The sequence below is a fragment of the Haplochromis burtoni genome, unplaced genomic scaffold (genome assembly GCF_018398535.1).
Source record: "Haplochromis burtoni strain Fernald_Lab_line unplaced genomic scaffold, NCSU_Asbu1 Contig_583, whole genome shotgun sequence".
Lineage (NCBI taxonomy): Eukaryota > Metazoa > Chordata > Actinopteri > Cichliformes > Cichlidae > Haplochromis > Haplochromis burtoni.
In genome coordinates, this window is record NW_024582944.1 from 91,087 (window position 1) to 116,340 (window position 25,254).

Consider the following 25,254-nt stretch of genomic DNA (forward strand, 5'->3'; position numbering starts at 1 on the left):
CACACACACACACACACACACACACACACACCTAATTAAATATTTAGAAACTCACATGGTGGCAAGTCAGTGCATGTAAGCATGTATAATCATGGTCACAATGACCTGCAGCGTTTCAAACTGAGCATCAGAATGGGGAAAAGGTGACTTTGAAAGTGACATGTTTGTTGGAGCCATACAGGCTGGCCTGAGTATTTCAGAAAGTGCTGATCTGTTGGAATTTTCCCACACAAAGATCTCTGGGTTTATAGAACATGGTCCAATAAAGAAAAAAAGCCTCGTCGATGGCAAATGTCAAATGATAACGGCCAAATTGTATATGCAGGCAACGGGTTGATGCAGAGCATCTCTGAAAGCACAACATGCAGAATTTTGAAGGGGATGGACAGCAGAAGGCTGCACCGTGTGCACCGCCTTTCAGCTCAGAACAGGCTACAATTTCATGGGCTCACTAAAATTGAACAACAGACGATTGGAAAAATGTTGCCTGGTCTCATGATCTTGGCTGCATCATGCAGGTGGTGAGGTCATGAAATCATGGATCCATCCTGCCTTGTATCAACAATTCAGGCTGCTGTGTGGAGGTGTTTTTATTAGCACACTTTTGGCTCTAAGCGCCTTGAATCAGCCTTTGTTGTTATTTTGCGCCATATAAAACAATTCAATTGAACTAAATGTAACTTTAGTACCAACTGAGCATCTTTTAAACACCATAGCATACCTGAGTGTTGCTGCTGACTTCATCCATCCCTTTATGACAACAGTGTATAGCATGCTGCAAAGCTCAAATCATCTAAAACAGGTTTCTTGAACATGACAATGAGTTCACTGTACTCAAATAGCCTCCACAGTCACCAGATCTCAATCTCAGTGTTTCCAGCACCTTGTTAAATGTGTGCAATAAAGAGTTCTGAAGGGGGGAAAAGTGGTTCATGAGGTGCTAGCAAGTTGCACTGTGTCTGGTGAGTGTATGACAGAAATATTTTGAAAGGCAGTTGCACAACCTGGTTATCAGTTAAACCGAACAATTTAAAAACTATGTTCTGCTAAATTTTCCCATCCATGTTTGATTTTCTTGCACTGCAGTTTTCCATCACAAACATTAGTGAACTTTTAAAGTAAACAGCTAGTTTCAAGTTCATTAAGCAAATTCCACATTCCACATCGAGATCACAGCGGTATTCTCTATATGATTTAGAAGCCATCACTTATTCAGAGATGCATTGTTGGCTATATTTGTGCCTGACCTCTTACCAACACTGTGGAGTTTTATCAATACCATAATATATATATAACAGCTTTCCGTAGCATTTCAGCTATCAAAAAGCATTGGTGAATAACTTGTTTCCCCTGAGAACCAGGCGGCTCTTTGCTTCTCTCTCATGCTGTTTAACAGACTTTCCATTTCCTGTTGAGCTGTGACACACAACCACTCTGAACTCGGCTATTAAAGGGAGGGTTTCAGGCTGTTATGAATGTCTGTGCTTGTCATCAGAAAGTGAAATAACCAATTTATCAAAATATGTAACGCCCAGATGGAGACACTGCTTCAAAAAGAGAATTCATGGCCAAGGTTAAACTTTGCTCTGAAGTCATGCCGATGTTTACAAAGTTCCAGACTCACATCATCGCCTCCATTGAGAAGCTTGAATCATGCAGCCCAGAGGTCCTTATCAAATCTCTGGGCTCTAGTTCCCGTTTCCTCTCCCAAGCCACTGGGTCTCCAGAGAGCGCTCAACAAAGCCTGCTTCATGCTGCCTGGCAGCGTGGCACTTAGAGGTAATGGCCATTAAATGGAACTGTGTGACCAGATGCTGATTACATCTGGAGTTCAGGCCTACTGGTGTTGTATGAAAGAAAAGTACACAGATCATTAAAGATCAGTGGGGGCTGGATTCTGCAGATAGAGCAAACATATTCAGATTAAGATCCATTCTGACCTCTCTTGGTTTTTTATGTATCTTTAGGGAGCATGAGAAGGATAGTAGAGTTGTGATGACTTTTGAATGAATCCAAACTTATCACAACCCTTTAAGGCTGGCTCCAAATGTGAGTTCATCCATAAGACTTGTAAGGTAAAATGCACAATCAAGCCATTGACTTGAAGTTATGCTTATTGTATTAGTGTCTTTTGGAGCATTTACAATGACACGAATTAACCGATTTATGCACCACATCTGTTCTTGTTAAACGAATAATATAGCATTTTGCATAACATGGCAATGGCCATCCATCCATGCATTATCAATTGCTTATTAGGGGCAGCAGAGGAGGCCAAGGTGTTTCCAAGCCAGACGAGACACTTCACCTAGGTGGCACTGAAGGGACAGATGCCTGAACCACCTCAGATGAAGGAGCTTCTCCCCTAATCTCTAAGGGAGAGCCCAGGTGTCCTTTGGACGAAGCTAATTTCTGCTGCCTGCAACCAAAATCTAATTTCTATAGTCGATACCCACAGGTCATGAAGATTGGGAATGGTGGAAAAATAGATTGACCAAGGAATTTACAACTTCACTTTCCTGCTCAGCTCTCTCTTCACCTTAACAAACTTGTCTACATCACTGCAGATGCCACATCAATCACCCTGTCAGTGTCCCACTACACTGACCACTCACCTGCGAACACGTTTAAGACACTTAAATGCCGCCACTTTGGATGGAAACTTGAGTGGCCACTTTACCTTTTCTTGGCTGAGAACTTCAGACTTGGTACCAACTTTAATCCAAGTAGCTCGACTCTTGGCTGCAAACTACCGTACTCCAATATAAGCTGGAGGTCATTGCTCGATAACGCCAACAAAATCACATCATCAGCAAAAAGCAGAGTCGAGCTCCCGAGACCATCTGAGAACACCCTTCAACACTTACCTCTGCCTAGAAATTCTGTCCATACAAATTATAAGCAGAATTAGGGACAAAAGACCCTTTGGTGGAGTCCAACTCCATCCGTGATTAAGTTTGACTGTTAGAAATGTAAACCAAGCTTTCATCGCAGCTGAACAGGGATTTCTTTCCTTAATTTTCAGAGTTCACAAAACAAGGATGGATGCCAGAATCTGAGGCTTCAAAGCAGAAGTGCAGAAACCAGTAGGTGGCATCAACATGGATGTTTTCAAAGTTAAGTTTTGTCATTTGCAAGAACACTAATTCAAACTTAGCTGAAGTGCCACTGAAAAGTTGGTAAGTGTAGCACTGTAGCACATCAGTGCAGCACTGATAAAACAACAGTGGCTATTAGTCTAAATAGCAGTCATCGCAGTAGTCTGAAATGTCAGCACTTTGTGTCATGTGTAATTTGTTATGATTATTACTTTCAGTGAAGAATAACCCAGATCGGGTCAAATAAGAAAACAGACATTAGAAAGAAGCACTGATTCATCAGCACTTTCAAAGCAAACACACACACACTCAAAAATGTTACGTTTAAAATATGCATATGCTTAGAATGATAAACACCCTTTGCAGACGAGCCCTGACTGGAAAACTCGACTCTTCAGAGGGCTCAAAACCAAATATACGAGTTACTGTAAACCCCAATTAGTGGCTGAACTGCACTGCATGCTTTAATGAAAGTGCACATGTCTTGAATCAATGTTTTTGTTTTGCCCATGTTCCCATAACTGGGTGTTAAATGGTGGAAAACACTAGTATGTGGAATCAGACTTATTTGATAAAGGATTCATTCATGCCAAGTGTGTTTAATGGCTCTAGTTAGCAAATGGAATGCATTTTTATTGCAAATATTAAAAGTGGTTCCCATAGATATTTATGTAGTTTAATGAGTACCCGCAGCTATTCTCTTAACCACCCTGCAACTCTGCAGCAGCTACGGCTGTGGGATTTTCCTAATATTGTCTTTTGAAGTTAAACCAATTATACATCACCAGAGCAGCACCATATTTGACTTGTGTTGCTCATGCACACATTTTATAAACACAGTGACGACACTTAAATAAAAGTCCAGTGACATATAGTTTAAACAGCGTCACATCGTGTGTCAAAGCTCGAAAATTATGGGATGCCTCAGTCTGTTGTGTCTCCACCTGACAGTGGTTTGGTTGGGTGAGTTTTGTGTACAAGGTCAAATAATTCTTTAGTAGCTGAAAGAAGAAGTCCGCATAAATTACAGATGCCTGGAAGCTGCTCATTTTATAAACTCATAATGTGTCAGCAGCTTGTGTCCTCTGTCCTACGTTTCATTTGGACATCAAATCTGTGTTTACTTGAAACAAAAATCTTGGCTTACCGGTAGTGGCTGGCATTAACTATGAGGGGATATATTTGTGTGTTTGGATTTGAGCGTTTTTCTGTAAAGAAGAAAACAGCCATGCCAGGGCCTGCTTAGCCAAGGGAAAATCTTGTTCTAATAGGCCTGCACACCAGGAGATACTGAGGTGGAATCACTAACATCTCAGCCAAAAACTGACAAACACACTCGCACATGCTCATGAGTAATTAAACACACTTGCATGCAGAAAAGCAGCATGCTGAAATGAGACAAAACAGTTAAGGAAGCTGTCAAATCGATCTATCTCTCAAGGGTTGAGGTTATATCTAGATGAAGAAAGAGGATAGAGCAATAACTCATAAGAGTTTCCCCTGTGAACTACTAACCCTAATCTGCACTCTTCACCTTCCCTTCACCTTTACGCTGACCTAATTTTAATCAACCAGTACCTTAGTCAAAAATGTATCTCTCACATGCTCACACTGTTTTAGCTCAGCTGTACGCAGTGCATTCAAGTAATGAATAGCTCTGTGTAACACGAGTAAGCAGAAAAGTCTGTAAGTACATCACAATCCAGGACTGAGTGAATGTTGGTATTTCTCTGTCTGTTGTCTTTAAAAATGTTAATAAATATATAATTTTCAAACTTAGCCCTTACAGTGGTACCATAAGTGTTATAACTGAATTATGCAAAGATGGATAAACAGCTACTGAGCATGTCCAGGGTGATATTTCTTTGCACATGTGCACATAGACAGGCGATGACGTTTTATTGCTCTAATATAAAAACAACAGGGCATAATCGTTACTTGAACTGTAAATAATACTTATATGTACTCATATGTACCCAACATATGTATCATAAATACACAACATACCTTGACATGTTGGAGCTGCAGCAGCAGGTCATCAAGCTGGCTTCTTTTATCATCAATTTCAGTTTGCCGCTTCCGTTTCTCCTGTGAGACAAAGAAATGTAAGAGTTAAAAATCAAAGTGTTACTGTTGTAAAGTTGAGTCTTGAGTTTGTAGCATTTAATATTGCCTGAAAAGAATAAAAGTAATGATGTCACAGTAGAGTTGATGCTTGACTTCCTCTTCCTCTTTTAGCTGCTTTTCCACAGTAGATCATCTTCCTCCATCTCCTATCTCTAACCTCTTCCTATGCCACACCAACCCTCTGCTTATCCTCATTCACTACAACTTCTTTTGTGGTCTTCCTCTTTTACTCCTGCCCGGCAACTCCATATTCAAAATCCTTTGTCCAGTATATCCATTCTCTCTCTTTGCCACATGTCCAAACCATCTCTGCCTTACCTCTCTAACTTTGCCTCCAAACTCAACCTGAGCTGTTCCTCTGATATACTCATTTCTGATACTGTCCTTTTATACATTTTACAGAAATCTATACATTTAATTGTCTGCCTCTATGTGTTAGTCCTGTGATAGACTGGCAACCTGTCCTTAAACCCTATAACGGCTGAGATATCCCCCTCATGACCCTGAATTGGATAACTGATCAAGAAGATGGATGGATTGTGTCTGAATTTTTGACTTATGTCCTAAAACATCTATTGTGAAATTTTGACCTTTTGGCCACAAAATTCAAAATTCATCTTGGATTCGAGGCAATGTTCGTGCCAAGTTTCCAAAATTCCCACAAGTAGTCTTGTGAGATGTGAGATCTGAGGGATAAATGGATGAACAACTGGAAAACATAATGCCTTCAGAGACAGCTTTCAGCAGCACCTAGGCATAAGAATACAATTGTTTTATTGATTGAATGTGTTTACATTTTAATGGTGCATTTCAATCTGCAAGACAAAGATCCCTTTGGGACAAGTTTAATGCAGAGATTAAGGTTTAAACAAATTCAGTTTAGAAGTGTGCAGAGACTGAAATGCGATACACTGTCGATCTCAGTTTAATAATGATAAGGTGTGGTAGAGTTTACTGGTCGAGTTCTGTCACGGATGCTCCAGTAAAGCCAGTACTATGAATTACAATTCATAGTAATTGTTTTTTCTGAAAAGAAAAATTCCACTACACTGTACGCTGTCCGCATACTGTACATATGTGCAATTAAATGTCTCCTTATGAAGACATGGGTAGAAATATGGTCCAAGGGGCATACACAGGAAGGAAGGAAAGTATTAGAGAGGTTGAAGGTGAAAGCTTATTGAGGTTTGAGAAGGTGCTCACAAGCCATATAAAGAGCAGAGATTTGGCCTTGATTACTCCACGTGGCACTGTCATTGAACTTGGGGTGGGAAGAACATTCCTTTATGTGGAGATAAAGGATAAATAATGGGTGGGAGAGGAGGTGGGTGCATGGTGAGTGGAAGGTTTTAAGCTGAAAACAAAGAAAATACACACAAAAAACTAGAACGATTAAAGCATGCACATAAATGCATGGAAATGTACAAACAAAGCAGGTCCCAGTATAAGCCTGCTTGGGGATGACGAGCATGAGACAATGTGGATGTGTATGTGGCTTCATCTCTCCCACTCACTACTCTGTGGGAGTAGACTGAGGATTTCTGGGACGTTTCCTGTTGACTAAATATAGCCATAAGGGGAAACCCCCCAAATATGAATGAACCTTGGACCATTTCTCAGACAAAGTAAGTGAAGACTGATGCAGAATAGAAAAAAGAGGAGAAGGGAATACGGAGCTGAATACAATGGAATAAAAATAGAGCAGAGGAGAATTCAATAGATGTTATCAGGAAACAGGTGAAAACAGAAATAAAAGAGTCAATATAGAAACAAGATAGGTAAATGAAAAGGTTGGGGGACTTGTTGCTGTTGCTTGTGATGTTTCAGCACGTAAAAAAATAAAATTCTGTTACTTTAAAGACCCTGTGACTGCTCTGCATCAAAATCAGCACCTCTCCAGCATTTTCTCTGCCTAAGAGTTTCTAATGTGGGTGGAAATGAGATCCCGAGCTTTATTTTTCCTGTACAGGGCACACAAACACTTTGGGCACAAGCACAAATTTTCCAAACAGAAATACTCAAATAAAATTGGCCTGGTAAATCATGCCAGGGAGTAATATAAAACTGTTACTGGCAGATTCTACATGCACCTCTTTGTTTGCACACAACGTGTTACTGAGGGCTGCCTAAACATAAAGTTTAAGTGCAGAGGCCTCCCTGCCATCTGATCCGACTCACCAACAGGTATTGACCAGCTGACAGCTGACTGGCCTTTTTGCAGATCTGATAAAGTTTCTAATCATCGAGCATGGATCTCCAGCATGCTGCCAGGTGTACTTATGAACACCTTTACACTTGAACATGGTGTTTGTTACTGTAATCAGCAGAGAAATCTAGTAACAAAACTCCACTGCGACCAGGCATGCTGTTCCCGAGAGGGCCACCGTAAAGCACACCACCAGAGACTCAAAGAAGATTCAGTCTTCTGGACTCTGTCAGTGCAAATGACAGCCAGAAAACATTCCCCAACAGCAAGATTACCTTCCAGGCCTTATAAGCACTTTAACAAACACCAAAGTCCCTTTAGTGGCCTATCCAATCCAATCATATGTGTCTCATTTGGGCTGAGCCCCGTGAATGAAGACCTGGCGTCCTGAGTCAGCTAAGAGATTTGACCCTTGTATCCATTTTTCCCTAGAAGTCCCTTGCCTTGTGAGACCCTACCAGGTGCCAGTTGCCTCTGACAACAAAGCTACACTCATGGGTAGACTAAAGCGCACAAACCACCTTGATCCTTGAAGGGGTATCACCAAGTCTTCTACATAATTTATCAGACATCTGTTTTTGAGATGTTATCAAGGAATGTTTTCAGAGTGTGCCCAAAAAAAAAGAAAAAAAAGAAAGAAGAAGAAGTCTGCTCTAGTTATAAGCACACAAACCTTTGACTTTTTATTTTCATTTGCTTTTTGGTGTAGTCAACCACACTGGTTAGAATTAGGAAAAGTTCATACTTTGTGCAACAATATGTAATTTTGCAAAATGAGAGTTAGCTCAATTACTTGGTTGCTCATACTGGTGCAAATTTTAAATGCAATTATTCACGGGTTAATTTATGCTATAAAACATAATTAGAGGCTATAATAACAGCTTGAACTAATGACATGTGGGATTGTTTTTGGGAGGAGAGCGCATCTGAAGGATGCTCACTTATCACAACATTTATAGCAACATTCAACTGAACTCAGTGGTATTATATAACAAATTTTCCTTGGTAATATTTAGCAGATGAAAATAATGTCTAAGAAATGGAAAGTAGACCACACTTGAGTGAGTCTGGATGTCTCTGTGTATGTGCCTGCCAACTAAAGCTATTAAAACCCGGCGTCTGTGTTTGTGATAGGATAAGAAGTAGTTTGAGCAGGAGCAAATGCAATTTTGTGCCAAAGTGTGCACCAAAATTACCCTGCACTGACTATTCAGCAAACCCACAACCTCAGGTGTGCCTCTTTTCCAACTGTGGTGCGAACATGTTCATTTGGTGCCAGGAAATTACCAAATGGACCCAAGATGGAGCACATAAAAGCTACATTTGGACCTGCTCTTTTCAGAAACAAAGAAAAACAAGAAACCCCTGAAAAGAAAGGTGCAAAACTGCTATATGACTATAGCAGACTATCAGAACATATTATTAAACTGCACACAGGCTGTGAAAATATATACACCAAGTCTGAAGTCATTTCTCTCCCTCTGTCGCACACACAGACACACACATACAGGAGCAGCCTACACAGCGGCATGGTTCCCATGGTTGGCGAAGTACAGTCAGAGAGAGTAAGCAGAGGTATGGTCACCAGATGTCAGGGACTGTCGAGGACATGTGGTCAGGGAATGGGCAAAACACGCATGCCGGCAAATACACGCCCACATGAAAGACACAAAAGCAAATAGACTCACAGGCTTGAATACGTAGACAGAGAAAAGCCCACACTAATATACTCTCTAAATAAACAGCACTCAGTCAGTGTGTGTGCTTTGTACGTCTGACAATCATTTACTATATAGGAATGCATAAGCACAGATGATGGTTGACATCGCCAGATCAAAGATGGTTTGGGTGCCATTTGGTTTTCATCATCATATCCCAGAAATAAAATGTATAGAGCATCCCGGTCCACAGAAAAGCTCTGCTGTCATGTAAACTGTAGTACTGGCTACTGAATATAATACTTTAAAATAGTGGTTGGTTGCTAAATAGAGAACATTTTTGAGAGACCTGCAGAGTTTTCTTGACAATGAAGTAATTGCTTTTGTGTAATGTTAAAAATGGCACTCGAATTACCAAATTTGGTGGAATAACTTTTACTAATTTTGAATAGATGAGTCTGTATGAGTCTGAACTGTAACAGTAAAAGAATGTCTTCAATAGAATATGAGGGCTTAATAAAAAGTGAAATAAGTTTTTTCCCTTGTGGAGTTGAACAGGCAGGAATAATGACCCCGAGCCCCGCTCTGTTCACTGTACTCTCTCCGAGTGGTCACATCCTCCTCTTCAGAAAAATATGTTGACATTCTTGGTGACACACTCATGACTTCCCACACTCTGACTCACAGTGTTTGGCCCTATTTGGCTTACAGGGCAGCTTGTATGCAGAGCGTATATCTTTTTTGTCACAGTCTAAAGGGTGAAGACATTTGTGTTCAATAACTTAAATGATTAATCTCCAGTGTACAGTTTACTTTAATTTGTCACAGTTTTGCTGGTGTGTTTAACCTCACAAGACAACCAAGTGCTCTTGATCGAATTTTCATCCTAAAGAGCTAAAATTTCGGCAGTGAAGATGAAGTCAAATGTCAGTTGTCAGGTTACATTTCCTGTAAATTTAAGCTCAGCTCAGTGAACTCTTACTCTTTTTTCCTATTCAGTTGATAGGAGAAAAAAAAAAAGAACTTAATAGGCATAGTAGTCGACATCCTACCAAACTTAATGTTTGATAGGAGTTTCCTGTGAGGGACAGGAAGTAATTGACAAATTACACGATCCTTACACACAGATGAACAGCAATCACACCCATCACAGTCACAATCTGCGATCACACCAGAATTTAACTTACTAGATTTTAAATGAATATTCATCTACTCATACACTTTACTACCCAAGTAGAGTCTGTGTGTGCGCAATAGTAGTCAGCACTGGGAGCATGAATAACACATTTTATACCACTATTTAAAATGCACACATTTTGTCTTAAATGATTCAGGGGTGGGGCTGGAGCCAATCCGATTGTTCAGTCTGACGTCACTAGCCGTGTCTGGGTCTAAACTCCGCTGCAGGTCCATATATCAAACGATCACTGTGGCATTACTGAGAGTTGAAAAACTGTCTAAAGTCTTTCATCTTTAATAAAATGATCAGCGTTCTGCTCTACCAGGTGTAACAATTGAGTTTAACATCCAGGCATCCATGAAAACGGAATTTATGACATTTAACGGAGTTAGAAGTTAGCAGGGAGTTAGCTCGCTAGCTTCTATCTAAATACAATATAGCATGTCCTGACTGCGGGGTTTTGGAAACAAATTAAAACGTACAGCTCTGCTATCACTTCCAGCATAAATGAAGACAGAAAACTAAACAGCAGTGACGTTTGTAGGGTTACTGAAGTTGGGCTAGCTGGTATATAATGATGTGCTACGTGACCGCTAGCGACACAGCTATGTTAGCATAATATAAACAAGCTAACTTTTTTTCCACTCGATAAAAGTTAACGTGAGTGTTCTCGGTGGTCAGGAACAAATGTAATCGCATGGCAGGATGCTGTAAAAGGACCAAACTTCAGCCAGGAGAACAACTGAGATAATCCATCCACAATACGAGGTTAGTCATTCATATACTGCTGCATGGGCTGGGCTGTAGTTACATCCTAAGGTTTTAAAAACTGAGCTTAAATAAATGATTAGCGGTAATAAAAGCCGAGGGAGGTCAACAGTGATCACTGACTGTTTTAGGAGCTTTTTGAGATCAAATAGAAGAAAATACATAACATTAAACATGTTAACAACACAAAAGCCATATTAAACGCAGACTACTTTAGACCCAGAAGTAGGATTCGTCGCGTCATCACTGAACAACCGGATAGCAGCGGTCCCCAACCCCTGGGCCACGGACTGATACCGGTCCGTGAGTTGTTTGGTACTGAGCCGCGAGAGTTGAGGCTCGGGTGTGAAATGTATTGTTTTCAGAGTTTTTATCATTAACTCAGTTTCCTGTGTTGTAGTTGTGTGTTTTATTTTGAAAGAAATGTTTATGCGTTACCATAGCGACCAGAGAGCATTAAGGGTCAGAGAGGAGGATGTTACTCTCAATGTTGTTGGCTCGTTTCAGGAGGATGCTGGTAACAAAGTTACACAATTACACAGTGAATTCACATTTATTATATTTACAAAATTTTTGTCTTGGTCATATCATTTTATTTTGTTGTATTTATCCGCAACACCTTAAAGGCCTGTTCGTGAAAATATTTTCTGACATTAAACTGGTCCGTGGCGCAAAAAAGGTTGGAGACCGCTAGCCTATAACTAGAAGTGATATGGGGCAGACTCATTTCCAGGCTACTTCATTAAGGGGAATAACCTTCAGTGACTATAGGTGTGCCTACATCTTCTGTCTTTTCTCCACAAAGCCCAAATTTTTCAATTACTATATGCAGCACACTGTTTTCACTCTGAGTCCAACGTTTAAATAAAAGGTGGAATACATTAAATTAATTAAAAGGTTTTGTGTGTCATCAATAACAGACAGAAGTCTGGATTTCAGTGGGGAGAAGTACAAAATCAATATAAAATTAAATATGACATGATAACTTAACAAAAAATGAATGTGATTGATTGCTGATTGAAAGACTAGGTACACTGGCCAGGTTAAAATTCTTTAGAACAGTTTAATACATCTATGCTGGTAAAATAGGAGCTTCAGTGACCTCTCTAAATTCCTCATGGAGGGTATTTCAGTGTTGTGAAGGTCAACCACTGTTCAGCTGCTAGTGAGGGGAGGGGCTGTGTGCCTCCCTGTAGCTGCTGTGTGAAACTGTGTGTCAACTGGAAAAGTTGGTATGAGACTTTTGAGAATCATCAATCACAACTCTGCCATGTACCATAACAAACTATAATGCAAAACAAAAAAAGCTGTGCTGTATGTTGACCCAATTTACTTATCTGTTCTGTTGGACAGTTTGATTAACAATTCCCAAGACAGACGTGGGCTTGAAAGCAAATTGCTTGGTTTATAAACAACATTCACACTAGTGGTGCACATCTCACACATCGATGATTAGCTCAGGAGGGTATAATTATAATGTGATTAAACAGTGATGTAACTCCAAGTATTAAAGTTCTGCTGATGCTGACTTAGTGAACTGAAGTGGGCTACAGATCAGATAGGTCACATTCTGTACATGCCAACACACCCAGCACAGAAATCTCACTGTGAAGATCATCTTCCATTCTGCACGCAGGCATACCTGACAGCTTAGAGAACAGAGACTGAAATGGACCTGTGGTTCAAATGTCATGGGTTTGATTCTGCACCGATACCGGCTAAAAAGATCTCTGCACAATTCTATAAGCCATCAGCTAAAACCTAAAGTGTGCATGCATAAATTTAGCATTGAAACAATTTATAGATTAGTTAAGAAACAAAATCAGCCACAGTTAATCAAAGACTATTTTGGTAAGAGCTGTCGTGGGTCAGGGTTAGCAAGTGTTGCAGAAAATAGTTGAAAGTCTATAGTTTGAAAGTATACCTTTCACTAATTAAGGTGGTGGCTATATGAACTGAGTAACTACAATTCAGACATTTCTAATTTGTTATTATGCCTAGAGTTAACATAATGCTCACTTGGCAAGGTCTTAGCTAGTGCTTGTGCACAAAAAATGCTAAATTAGCACATTGCTTAAACATCCTGCATGCCGTTGTCATGCGATGGCAGCAGGTGTTGACGTCATTCATCATGTCCTCCTCTGAGGTGATCCAAGTATCCCTACCTTTAAAATCACATGATGTAAATATACATAAACACAGCAGAGTTTCAGTTTTTTAAATTTCTCCAGACAGCTTTTACATGAGTATCAAGCAATGCTGCTGCTTATAGTAAACCACAATGCATTTATTTTGAGACCTATGAAACTGTCATTAGGTATAGTTGCTAAAATGACAGGCTGACTGTTCTTTATATGGAGGACCGAAAGTGGCACATTAACTGATGAACGAACGAAATAAATCCATAAAATATTATTAAAAGTGAAAGTTATTTTTTTATTTATTTTTTTACATATATTTACATTTGTGTTTTAATTAACTGAGAAATGCAAAAAGGAAATGCTGAAATAAATGAATCTGTGGAAATTAACAGGGAAATATTCACAGTAGCATATAATACACTACAAAGCACAAAGGTACAAAGTAAAAAAACAAAAGAAAAACATAAAAAATGAATACATTTATAAAAACTGAATCGCAAAGTGAGCTCCCTTCTATAGAGCTCACTAAATTGGAGCATGTTGGTCTAATAGGATGCCACAATTACGAGAAGTTTGTGACATTTCTTCCCTCCGTCATCGACTGTGAAATGCTGAGGTTGCTATGCGCTGAGGTGCATAGAAGTCACCCATACTCCGCTACCACACATAAAGAGTTATTTTCCTCCTTCGGTATTAATATCAATACAAAAACTGTGTCGGGGACTTCATGGCATGGATTTCCATGGTCGAGGAGCTCCTGTAGGTGCGACACATCTGTAATACAGTTATGATTTTGACATCTTTGGTCCTCCATACTTCTGCGGTATTTCTCTGCCCGGTCACTCTAGATTGTTTACTATTCAACTAAGCCCAAATGCAATGTGGATTATTTCAAACCCGGCAGAGCTCACTGCAGCTGAATCCCATCCTCTCATGTCTCAAGTCTCTGTGAACTCCAACCCGCTCATTGAAACAGACACACACACACACACGCACACACATAGATAGAGGCATACCAAAATGTCCTGTTGGCCCAAGGCAGCTGCTGCTAATTTTAGACGGCATGTAACGCCTGCCGTGCCCCAGACCTCCTGCCGCTCAACAAACCACGCCTCCTCTTCCTTTCCAATATGAATTTCCCCCAGGAACACCCCCCACCCCCATAAGTTACCAAAGCTCACAATCCAGACCTACTCTAACCACCTATCAGTTCTCCAGGATCCAGTTGGCTCATTGGAGACCTTTGGCATAAATTCAGGGAAAATATTGGGCAGTTTTATGTGGGAAAACAGACTTAACATATATGATATATTATTAATTAGTTTGACCATTTCTGTCTCTTCCATGTCAGCAAAACTAAAGATATGCCTCTAAAATGGTACTTAAGCCTGTGAACACCACTGAAGGGACATGTGTGGTTTAGTAAGAAATGTCTTTTGGTGTTAGCAAATGATTGACCCAGGAACAAACAGTTTCCACTGAGGTAATAATAGTTTTCATAAATATTGTGAAAAAAGAAGACAAAAGAAAGTCACAAATGAAAGCTAAGCCTAAAGTTAAATAGAAAAACAACATGTTTCAGTGAGAATTTGCCAGTTTGGAGGTAAGTGAAATGCACAAACTGAAACAACAAATGCCTGCAGGCGGCCCAGCCCCCCACTTAACTCAACCCATTACCCCAGCCCTCCACTGCAAGCCGTAGTCACAAATCTTAATGCCAAGCTCTAGCTATAGCATCCCCTTCAACTTCACCCTACCCCAGGCATACGTTTCTCTTTTAGAGATAACTAAGAGAAAATCAGCCACTTTACAGATCTTGGACAAGATCAATTTCTGGTTGAACCCACGAAGTATTATAGATCATAATGGAACATCAGGCTTGCAGTGCTGTGAACCATACTAAAGAGGCAACAAAAGATCCAAAGGTTATCTTTTTAAATGAAAAATCCAAAATGCTTGTCCTGTAACTATCTCTGTGTTGCTTCTGGTTCAAGCTGATGTCAATGCTTTGCTTGCTGTCTTTCCCGAAAATACACATTCCCATCATCTCAATCCTCGTGTACCACTTCTTAATTTCCCTCTGACTTGGCCCCGAAAAATTTGTGGGCTTGTGTGCAGTTTGTGTGTGTGCGTTGGAAGGGGGGGCAGCTAAGAGTCCAAAGGGCTGAGGTCATCTATGTAAACATATCACAGACACTACAGAGAAGTCCATGAATGAGCGCAGGCAAAGACTCATAGACTTTTACATATGCTTTGCTGTTCCATGCTTGTGGCTTGTACGCCACATGGGCAACAGTTAATTAGAATGATGAAGCACCCGGTATTCACTGGCTGATCTGGAAACCACATGCAAGCCCTGGTAAAAGCACACGAGTTTACCAAGACACACAAACACACATGCACACACTCACATCAGCTTTTAGGGGAACCCTGGCCAGGCTGAGCTCCATCTGACTACTATAATTACATAGTAATAATACACCGAGGCCTGGATTTAACAACATGACATCACAACTGTTTCCTAATCTAACCAATTAGTAGCCATGGAAACCACTTGCCACTGGCAGCTGACAGACCCTAATCACTATCAGACTGTGGGAATCTTTGTTTGCATGTGGGATGGACAAATGAGCCACTTAGCTAATTAACTGTTAGATTAAATGCTGGTAATTTTGCTGTTTCTTTGTTTTACTGATCAATTAATGCTCAAAGCAATATTATTATCTGAAGAACAAACCAATCAGTGTTTATTTTCTCTTTAGAAGTCACTAATTTGGATGTCAGCACATAATAGACAACAGTTGCTGGTGTTAAGTGTCATTAATTCTTTGTCGAAACAGGAAATAAACTGACTGTTTACATGCCAAGAAGACCAAAGTGCTCCTAGAATACCTAAAGGAAGATGTTAATCATCTAATGAATTCAGACATCTTTCACATCCATTAGCGCCATGCGTTATTAATGAATCTCTACAGTAAATTAATTCTTTAATAACAGATGTCTGCTACCTGATTGTGACTTTTTATGCAGTTTAAATGGATGGTAGTGGCCTCAAACTTGAAGTCAGTACCATGTGATAAAGCAATGAAAATGACACTGTGCACGGCTCATACACAGAAAAGACTGTTCCGATTTTCTGAGGAAGCCTTCCATTTGTCTTAAGATCTGCTAAAGTATTGATGAGGATGGACGCTGATGGTGATGACAATGAGTATCAATTATTGATGAAATCATTAGCATGTCAGCTGCAGACCGCAGACGACGAGTGTGTATATATGTGTGCACGACATACTGCTCTGCAAGGGTTTATTCATGCTTATCCAGAGAGCCAGTCAGACAGAAATCACCTCTCTATATCTTTGCGGAAGACAAACAATGCTTGCTAAAATTCCTACCACATGACTAAACACTTGCACTCGAATGAGTCAGAAGAGGTTTTTATAACTTTGTCCAGCTCCTGTATTTACTCTTAACCTCCGCTGCTTGGCTAAGTCTTCGGCTTACAGAGCGCTCAGTACTATTAGTGTAATAGTAGCCCTTCTCTATTTAAGTGGCTGGTTGGGGCTGAAAGCTATTAGCACTATTATTGTCTTTGATATAGTGTATACACACTTAGCTGAAACAAGACAAATGTTCATTTAGATGAGACAAAGAGGCCCAAGTGGTTTAATTGTATTCAGCGGCTGCCTATTACTATATGTCAAAGCTCTTGGCTTTACAGTGGGATCTCCAGTGCTACCTGTTAAACTACAGTATCAGCAAGAGTCAGAATATTCTGCAGTTTTTCATGGCCTCATTCAAGAAACCAAAACTCATTTGTGCTATTTATTAACTGATTTTTCAGCACTTTAGTTTTAAATGTTCAAGGATTATGCAAGAAACAGAGTCTTTTGCTTCTGCTTGTTTGAGCCGTGAGAACTTTCCACTCTCTTTCTAAAAGTCCTGCATTGGTGTAAGTGCATGTTGCCTGGTATGGCTGCCATGTTTAAACATGGCCAAAATAGTTTCTCCATCTGCTGCTGCTGTGCCCCCACCCCAACCACCGCACATACACTTGTGTATAAATGCGTGTGTGTGTTCCTGTGCCTCTGAGCGTCTTAAGTGTGCGTGGTATGCTGTGGTTCCTAGCTGGCGCCAAATTTAGTCTCAGGCAGTGAGCCTCGGTATAACTGTTGCTCTAAAGTCCCATCAGCCCCGAGCCAAACGCTTCCACAGATGCCTTTCTGATGGTAAAACACAACGGCAACTATCAAAACTTATTCTAGACTACCGAACAACTGGGAAGCTAGTATACCTCCAAACCTGACTAAAAAGCTGATTCTCCTCCAAGTTGTGGAGATGTGGATGTCAATGACAGCTGACAGGAACCACAAGACAAACAAAGCAGTGTTGTAAGACAGACAGCTAGTAGGGGAATACTGCACATTACAACTAGTGCAACAAAAATCGCTTTGTTTTATTTGATTAAAATGGGTGTAGGAGGCTGTGATGTCATGCAGCAGGGCTTCCAACATGTTAAGCATATTCATATGTATCTCCTTGTTGCAAGATTTCTGTCAGAAAAGATCACTAGCAGTGCCCAATTTATTTTTTCTTCATTAAAACTTCACTATAAGGAAACAGCAATGACTACATATCAGAATATGTAGGCAAACGATTATCTGCGCAGACATGTACAGATTCAGTTTGATCATGAAAGCCAACTTCTTTTAAGTTTGATTCTTATGACATTAATTTGCCTAAACATTAGATAAGATAACCTCTAGTCCATGTTTGGGTTTCATCCTTGGATCACTGTGACTTTCTGTCTTTGGTTTTATGTCATTTAACTTTATAAGTCAAAGTTCAGTACACTTTGGCTGGAAGCAATGACAGACAGTGGATACCAGTTCTTGCCCCGAGTATGTGTTTCAGTGACACTAAAAAGTAAATGGCAATGGTACACTTAGGGGGAATGGCAGGCTATAAGAGCAGAAAGGACTGGAAAACTTTTCTGGAAGTCGGAGGTGTGAGACAGCCATGTGAAATTTTATACTGTGAATGAAAGAAAGCGATAACGCTGAGGTGAAACATTATTTCTGACGGACACCGCAGACCTCACAGACAGAAGGTCAAAGACACGTAGAGAGAGAGAGAGAGAGAGAGAGAGAGAGAGAGAGAGAGAGAGAGAGAGAGAGAGAGAGAGAGAGAAGAGCCGAGCAAAGACAAAAAACCTGTTTAAGCAGAGTGACTTACCGCCAAGGCCTGCAGCCTCTCTTTGTGGAGTTGAGCCTCCTCACACGACATCCTGAGGGGGAAGCAGGGGAAAGGGGGGTGAGAGGAGAACAAGAGGTGAGATCGGGGAAGAAGGAGAGCTGCAGTCCCTCAGTGAGAGGTAGGAAGAGAGGTGGAAAGTAGAGGAGAGAGAGGGAGACAGGGAGAGGAGGAGGAGTATCCAGATGAAGTCTTTCCTCGGCAATAATCCAACCAGAGAAAGGAGACAACGGGAGAAGAGGTTTGCGCTGAGAGGAAGCAAAGATCTCTCACTCACTGGCCATGTGCCCTCACACTCAGCCCACTGCTTGCATTTGCTGTCTCTCGCTCTCTGTCTATCACCCACTCTTACTTTTGCGCTCTCTGTCTCTCCTCCCATTTGTCCCCTCCCTCCCTCCCTCCCTCCCTCTCTTCTTTAGGCATGAGCCATGTGTGATTAAACAGCTGGGAGGAGCAGCTGAGAGAAGGATGGTGAAGGAAAGGGAGAGAGAACTAGCAGTATGGAGGTCGAGCTGTGTGAGAAAAAAGGGGGGAGAAAAAGGAATGAGGTAGAGAAAAAAACAGTGAAATCAAAATTGCAGAAGTAAGGAAAACAGAAGGAAAAGAGTAATTTGTCAAATTTGAAAGATGAACTCCCCGAAGGCGCTCAAGAATAGACAAGACAAGAAAAAAAAAGGAAAACTATAGGACTATTTTTCCCCCTTTTTTCAGCAGTTTTCCTTTCTCCTTATCCTAAAGGTGACTTGGATGTAAGCCGTCTTATTATTGAGATCAGTCAACAAAGTGATACCTCCTGCCATAATCACTGATCACTTCTTAGGAGCAGGAGATAAACATACAGATAAGGAAATCACTGTTTAGGGGGATTAAAGCATTAAAACCTAGCCTTTTATTTCAGATTACCTGTAAATAATTTTACTTATTACTTTTGACTTTTTGACCAATCTAATTCTATCAAAAACATCTGCACAATGGTGCCATAGAAGCTAATCAGTTTAGTTATTGTGGTTTTTCATTTCCTTTGACTCACGACTTGAGTCAAAGCTTCCTTGGAACACTTGCAGGATGCTCTGGTTACGTCTAAACTCTGAGCTCAGAAAACTGACAAGTAACAATCCTTACTCATATCCTCAGTCCCTTTCTTTGTCCACTTCTAAGCTCAGGTTCTCTTCCACTTCTCTTAACTTATGGTGTACCACAAGGTTCTTTATTAGGGCCTATATTGGTTCGGATATTTCTGTTATATATGTTTAAAACCTCAGTTTTTTTTTTCTTGCTTTTATCATTTAAGAAATATGGTCAAGTTGAGTTCCATAGTGTCAAGATCTGAATTAAAATGATTGTAATTCATTGTTCATTTGTCCCAACAAAGCTTCCTTGGAACATTTGCTGAGGAACACTGACTAAGCTTTGTATGTACTCACTCACTGTTACTAATTCACTTGCAGTGAAGAGTGCCCATGAACTTCAGAGTCCATTTAAAGATTCTGGTTTTGACTTTTATACCTCTGCGTGGATAAACTAATGTATACATGAGTGAATTTATACATCCATACATTGCCAACATTTCCCTGGTGTCATGTGATCAGAACCTGTTCAGCATACAAGGCTGGAAACTAAAGGAGACATCTATGGATGTGTTATTACTTGAAATAGTGTTATCTTGTAATAGTGGAGTAGGAGATAAAAGTGATCTTGTTGTCACCCTTTATGGACAGCACCCAGGGGATATTTGATCCCCTGGGTGCACAGTTCAACAGCAAAAACTGTCCACCGATGACCAAAGCAGACATTGTTTCCATTTGCTATGGAAATATTGATCTTATTATTTAACTGAACTTGTATTTGTGTCTTTCAGAGTAAGCAATTTAACCTCCTGACACTCAAGCTATGGTTTGGGATCCAGTTTTACTTTGTACTATCTATTTGTGATTAGTTTGACCTGGTTAGTAAATGATCTAAACTTCCTCTTTGAACAGGAAATCGTTACTGCTTTAGAAATTAGTTTAATGTGTCTCTTTAAAAAAGTATGCTCTCATATGGAGAAAGGTGGTTTATTTTATACCACAACAAAATAAGGTCAGTGTTGCTTCACAAAATATTACACTGCAAAATCTCCAGTGTTAAATTGACACTAGAAAGTGTCTATATGTGTCCACTCTTTTGAGTGTTAAATTAACACTTCTGACAGTGTTATATTTCTAACAGTAAGATAGTCAGTGTTAAAGATTAACAATGACTAACATTAGCAGTGGGGTTTTTTCTAACACTGAAACATTACTAGCATTTTTAGTTATTTTCCAGTGATAGAAAATCAGCACAGCTCAGTGTTAGTCATTGTTAATCTTTAACACTGACTATCTTACTGTTAGAAATATAGCACTGTCAGAAGTGTTAATTTAACACTCAAAAGAGTGGACACATATAGACACTTTCTAGTGTCAATTTAACACTGGAGATTTTGCAGTGTATAGTCTGCCTGACATACCGATGACGACTGATATTTTCAGCTGATATTTGCCATTTGCATCTATCAGTACTGGTATTTATAATGTCTGATAAATGAAAATGAAAATAGTGAAGAAGAGATGGGAGAAGCATCATTCAACAGTGTTATGAATGTTAAAATCTCAAAGTTTGTCTACAAGAGGGCACAACTTCCCCGCTGGCAACATATGTGTTTGGAAAATCACAAAAGGAACAGTCATCTCTCTGAGTAGAGTCAAGTAGAGCCTAAAGGAGTCAATGAATAACTACACATAAGAATTGTTAAGTAATCTTGCCTTTCATGGGTCTTTTGGTCGCATATTCTTTTGGGCCAAATATTGGCAATATTTATATATAAAAATCCACCAAATCACCAAATATCTGTATTAGTCATAAAGATAACATATCATTCAGGCTCTATAAAGTATAAAACACTATTGAGAAGACTGAGGCAAAATGTGCTGAGAAGACAACATGTAATGTCTCCATATGAGGACACAGAGTCTCAGGAGGTCAAACCTTCAACCTAAATGTTGCTAATGCAGCAGCTTTTTAGCTCAGCAGATTAAAACGTTTTCTTTTGTTCTAAGCGACATATTGATAATAAATAAGTTCTGGCAGAGAAGCTCAACTTTGCTAGAGGTCCAGGTGATTGCATCTTTCATTTCAAAACAATTTTTCCACCATGTTACGATGTCTTAAATAGATGTTTAAACAGTGGAGATTCAGTGTCAAACTGTTCACAGGGAATGGCAAATTGATGCAATTCCTTTGAAATAACAGGTCACCCATGTTCACAAACTTGCAGCTGCGAACAGGTGTTGCAATACTTCCCTGCTATTGCTGTTGCTATCGCTGGGCTCTGATGTGATGGTTACGTGAAAACATGTGTTGTATGACGTGAGTTTTAGAAGAGAAATAAAAAAGCCCAAACCTGCACAGTTCTAAATTTCAGACTACACATGGTTATCACGCTATCATCGAAGAAGCTGACTTGGCAGGTTCCATTTTCTGGCCTCTCTGGTGATCCATTTATTTTAGTGCAAATCAAAGCAACATCAACAGAAGCTGCCTACATTAGAGGATCAGACGCAGGGTGAAAAAAAAGGATCAAAAAAGGAAGATAACTGTGTCGCTCCATGAGCTGGGTGTGGAGATGAACATCAGTGGAGCATCTTTGTTAAGATAAACTGCAAAAACGCATCATTGAAAGACACACACACACAGATAAGGCAGTGTTTTTTTTTAAATGGGTCACTGTTACCTGTGACCCATTTAAAAAACTCACTAGGTTCACCTGAGTTTCACATATTCTTCTTTTCACACCTCTAAAACCTTTTTAATCTTCCTGTCTTACCTTTTCTGCTCATTCTTTCTTTCCTTTGCTGCATTCCTGCTCTCTTTCTCTTCTTTGTTCTTACTCATTTTTTCTTACAGTTTTTCAACTTCTTTTCTTCCTTCCGATTCCTTTAATACCCTCTCTTCATCTTATCCTCCCAACCTTAACAACCCCCCCCCTCCCCCAGTGCTCTCATTCCTACTCGTATCCCACCTGTCCTTCCTTCCATCTGTTCACTTTCTCTTTCTTTTCCCTCAAATGTGCCCTTCTTCTTCATTTTCCTTTTTTCTTCATCCCTCCTTCCACAAGCAGACATCCTTATAAGGAGAAACAGCAGCAGCAGTCCGGGATAACTCTTTAGGGAATACAGAAGCATGTAACACACACACACGCACACACACAAGCTTGCATTCAGACACACAAGGACACAACAGCCACTGCATTACTCAAAGACAAGAATGTGGATGAAAAAAAAACTGCAGCTGTCCCTTGAGTGAGTGTGAGTGTGTGTAGTTTTAATATTTACACACTGAAGATACTCTGGGAAAATCTACCAGAAATGATAAATGTGTTATTATAGTGTTATTGCATAAAAAAAGCACACAGTCGCAGATACTGTAGCCTGGTGGGATTCAGGACCGCTGACGCATTCATTTAGCTTTGCATGTCTTTTGTCACAGCGATAAAATGTTTTAGTATTTAGTTATGCTTCAGGTTTTACTTATTCAGTCTTACTGAAATATTCATAGTAACTAATGTTCAGTCATCTTTATGTACATCATCTGGTAAGAATTAACAAAAAAAGACAAAAATCACCTCACTGAATGTCTCAGAGGACAACTGTGAAGCAAATACATTGCTGGAAAGTGTCTCTTTTACGCAGTAAAATTATTTTTAAATCAGATTTTTCCTGTACCTGATGCTACCTAATGATTAACTTTTGGTCACATATTCTTTTGGGACAAATCCTTAATATATCATTCTGCTACACCTTGAAAGTCATCTTCATTAGAACGCATTGCCACATCCTTAACATAAATCATATCCCATATAACCTTGAACTATTTGGGATCTTGAAAATAAACAATTTATAACTGTAATCAGAGCTCAAGTCTGGCATGTCTGAGTGCTTTAGTTTAACCTGGATTCATACCAGTTACCTCATATTGGCTGCTCGCACTGTCATTACAAATCATTCTTCCTTACTAATAATACATCGTACTTTTCTTTCTTTTCTTGTTTTTGGCCTACTGTACTTTTAACTCTCTCCTTGTCCACCTCCCCTCCTCCTCCAGCCCCTTCATTCTGGCGTCAGACACGCTGGTTTGTCGTTGACGGAGACAACAGCATCATTGTTCTTCTGCATCGCAACGAGGACGCGATGACCTCACTGCACAGCTAGCCCAGCTCCGCCTACTCCCCCAAATCCAGCCCAGACGTAATGGCCTCCAGATGTGGAACCAGAAGCAGTGAGACCCACACACACACACACAGACACACACACACGCGCACAAATGTAACAACATGCAAAGTAAGAGTAGGTGGAAAAGGGAATGAGCAAATATGGACAAGGAAAGTAAGACAGAAAATTGCATCTGTGTGCAATGTTAATGGGACTTTTGCCTGCCTCTCCTGAGCTCAGTACTCCCACACTTCAGTTTTCCCCCAAATAACTAAAAAAACACATCAGCTACAGACTACAAACTATTACTTATTGTATGTGAGTTTGAGAGATTGGAAGAGAAAGAGGATGTGGAGGGAGTAAAAGCAACCCAAACAGACATATTTCTAGCTATGGTACTGCCAGACCTTGATCTCATTCATATTTTATACATCACTTAGAGAAGCCAAGCTGGGTTTGTGTGTCACACAGTCTGTCTGCCTGTCTGCATTTAAAATGCACAAATTTATGGGGTTTTCTTTCAAACTCATTTTCACCTTTTCCCCATTCATTTTGTAGTTTCAGTTATAAAGTCCTTTTTAGATGTAATGATCAGCATTTATGAAGGGCAGTTTAGGGTAGAAAAGCCTCTGAAGCATGCACTTTCATAAGACACTGGCTTTCAGTATTTCATCACACATATTTACTTTACTACTTGCTCATCTCAACAACCAGCTGTCTGTATTTAGTCTGCCACAGTCTCATGTGAATCAGCTTCTTCAGGTTTTCTTTACCGTTGCCGTTAATTGTTAACAGCTACTTTCCACACAAAAACCACACAAAACATAAAACCAGATCAGGGTACCTATACACCGTTTAAGGAAGCATAACCTTGTGTATTACCCACAAGCATATTAGAATAACTCACCTAGATCACACTGAATTCAAAGCTGAATACTGTATATGACATATAATCTAAAACGTTTCTAGTCAACTGCAAAGTGAGATTATAATGGAGCAAACTTCTCATTTCTATCTGAATTTACTGACAATTTACATTGAGAGAGAGGAGTGCACATGGATGTCGGTGCATGCTATTTTAGGCACTGCATGCATCCATAAAAGCTGCTATATAGCTCAGATGCAGATGGGAAGCCAGAGGTCTTGGCCTTGAGAAACTCACAACCTCAGCATGTTCTTTCGGCTCCTTCTTTTTCCGAATGTCTAGCTGTAATCTGCACGTCTCATCCTCGGGCACTTTTTATTTGTAAGAGCAAATCTGTGAGTAAAACGAAAGCGTGTTAATTGTAAAAACAACTGTTTTGTGTTCAGACTTTAGGTGATTTTTGATGCACTGGAAGGAAAAAGGCTGGATCTTTTACTATCTTTTAATCTTTTAATGATCTTTTAATATATTACTGTTTATATATAAGTTAGGAGGTAAATTTATTTATATAGTGCCTCTACAGACAAGGTACTGAAACCACCTGAGACCAGACATAAACAAAGTAAAATGCAACACAAATGATAATTTAAAAGATGAGTCTTTGGTGGCTCACAGATCATAGACTCGAGGGCAAATTATAGATTGAAGGGGCACAACTGAGGTTTTAGTC

The 25,254-nt window shown here is 39.9% G+C and overlaps 1 protein-coding gene across 6 annotated transcripts in view; it reads right to left on the reverse strand.

Annotated features, from left to right (window-relative positions):
• LOC102304556 (A-kinase anchor protein 2) overlaps positions 1-25,254 on the reverse strand; it is a 91,789-nt gene that overhangs the window by 62,116 nt on the left and 4,419 nt on the right. For 4 of the 6 annotated variants that reach the window (XM_042214536.1, XM_042214535.1, XM_042214533.1 and 1 more), the window contains exons 1-3: positions 22,276-22,358; positions 18,414-18,465; positions 5,106-5,186 (exon numbers count right to left, since the gene is read on the reverse strand). In XM_042214536.1, the coding sequence (XP_042070470.1) occupies positions 5,106-5,186; positions 18,414-18,465; positions 22,276-22,343 (201 nt within the window). In that variant the 5' untranslated portion in view covers positions 22,344-22,358. Of the gene's footprint in view, positions 1-5,105; positions 5,187-18,413; positions 18,466-18,708; positions 18,755-22,275; positions 22,359-25,254 lie in introns of those variants that run through there. The other 2 variants (XM_014329554.2, XM_005948259.3) reach the window with 2 other exon arrangements.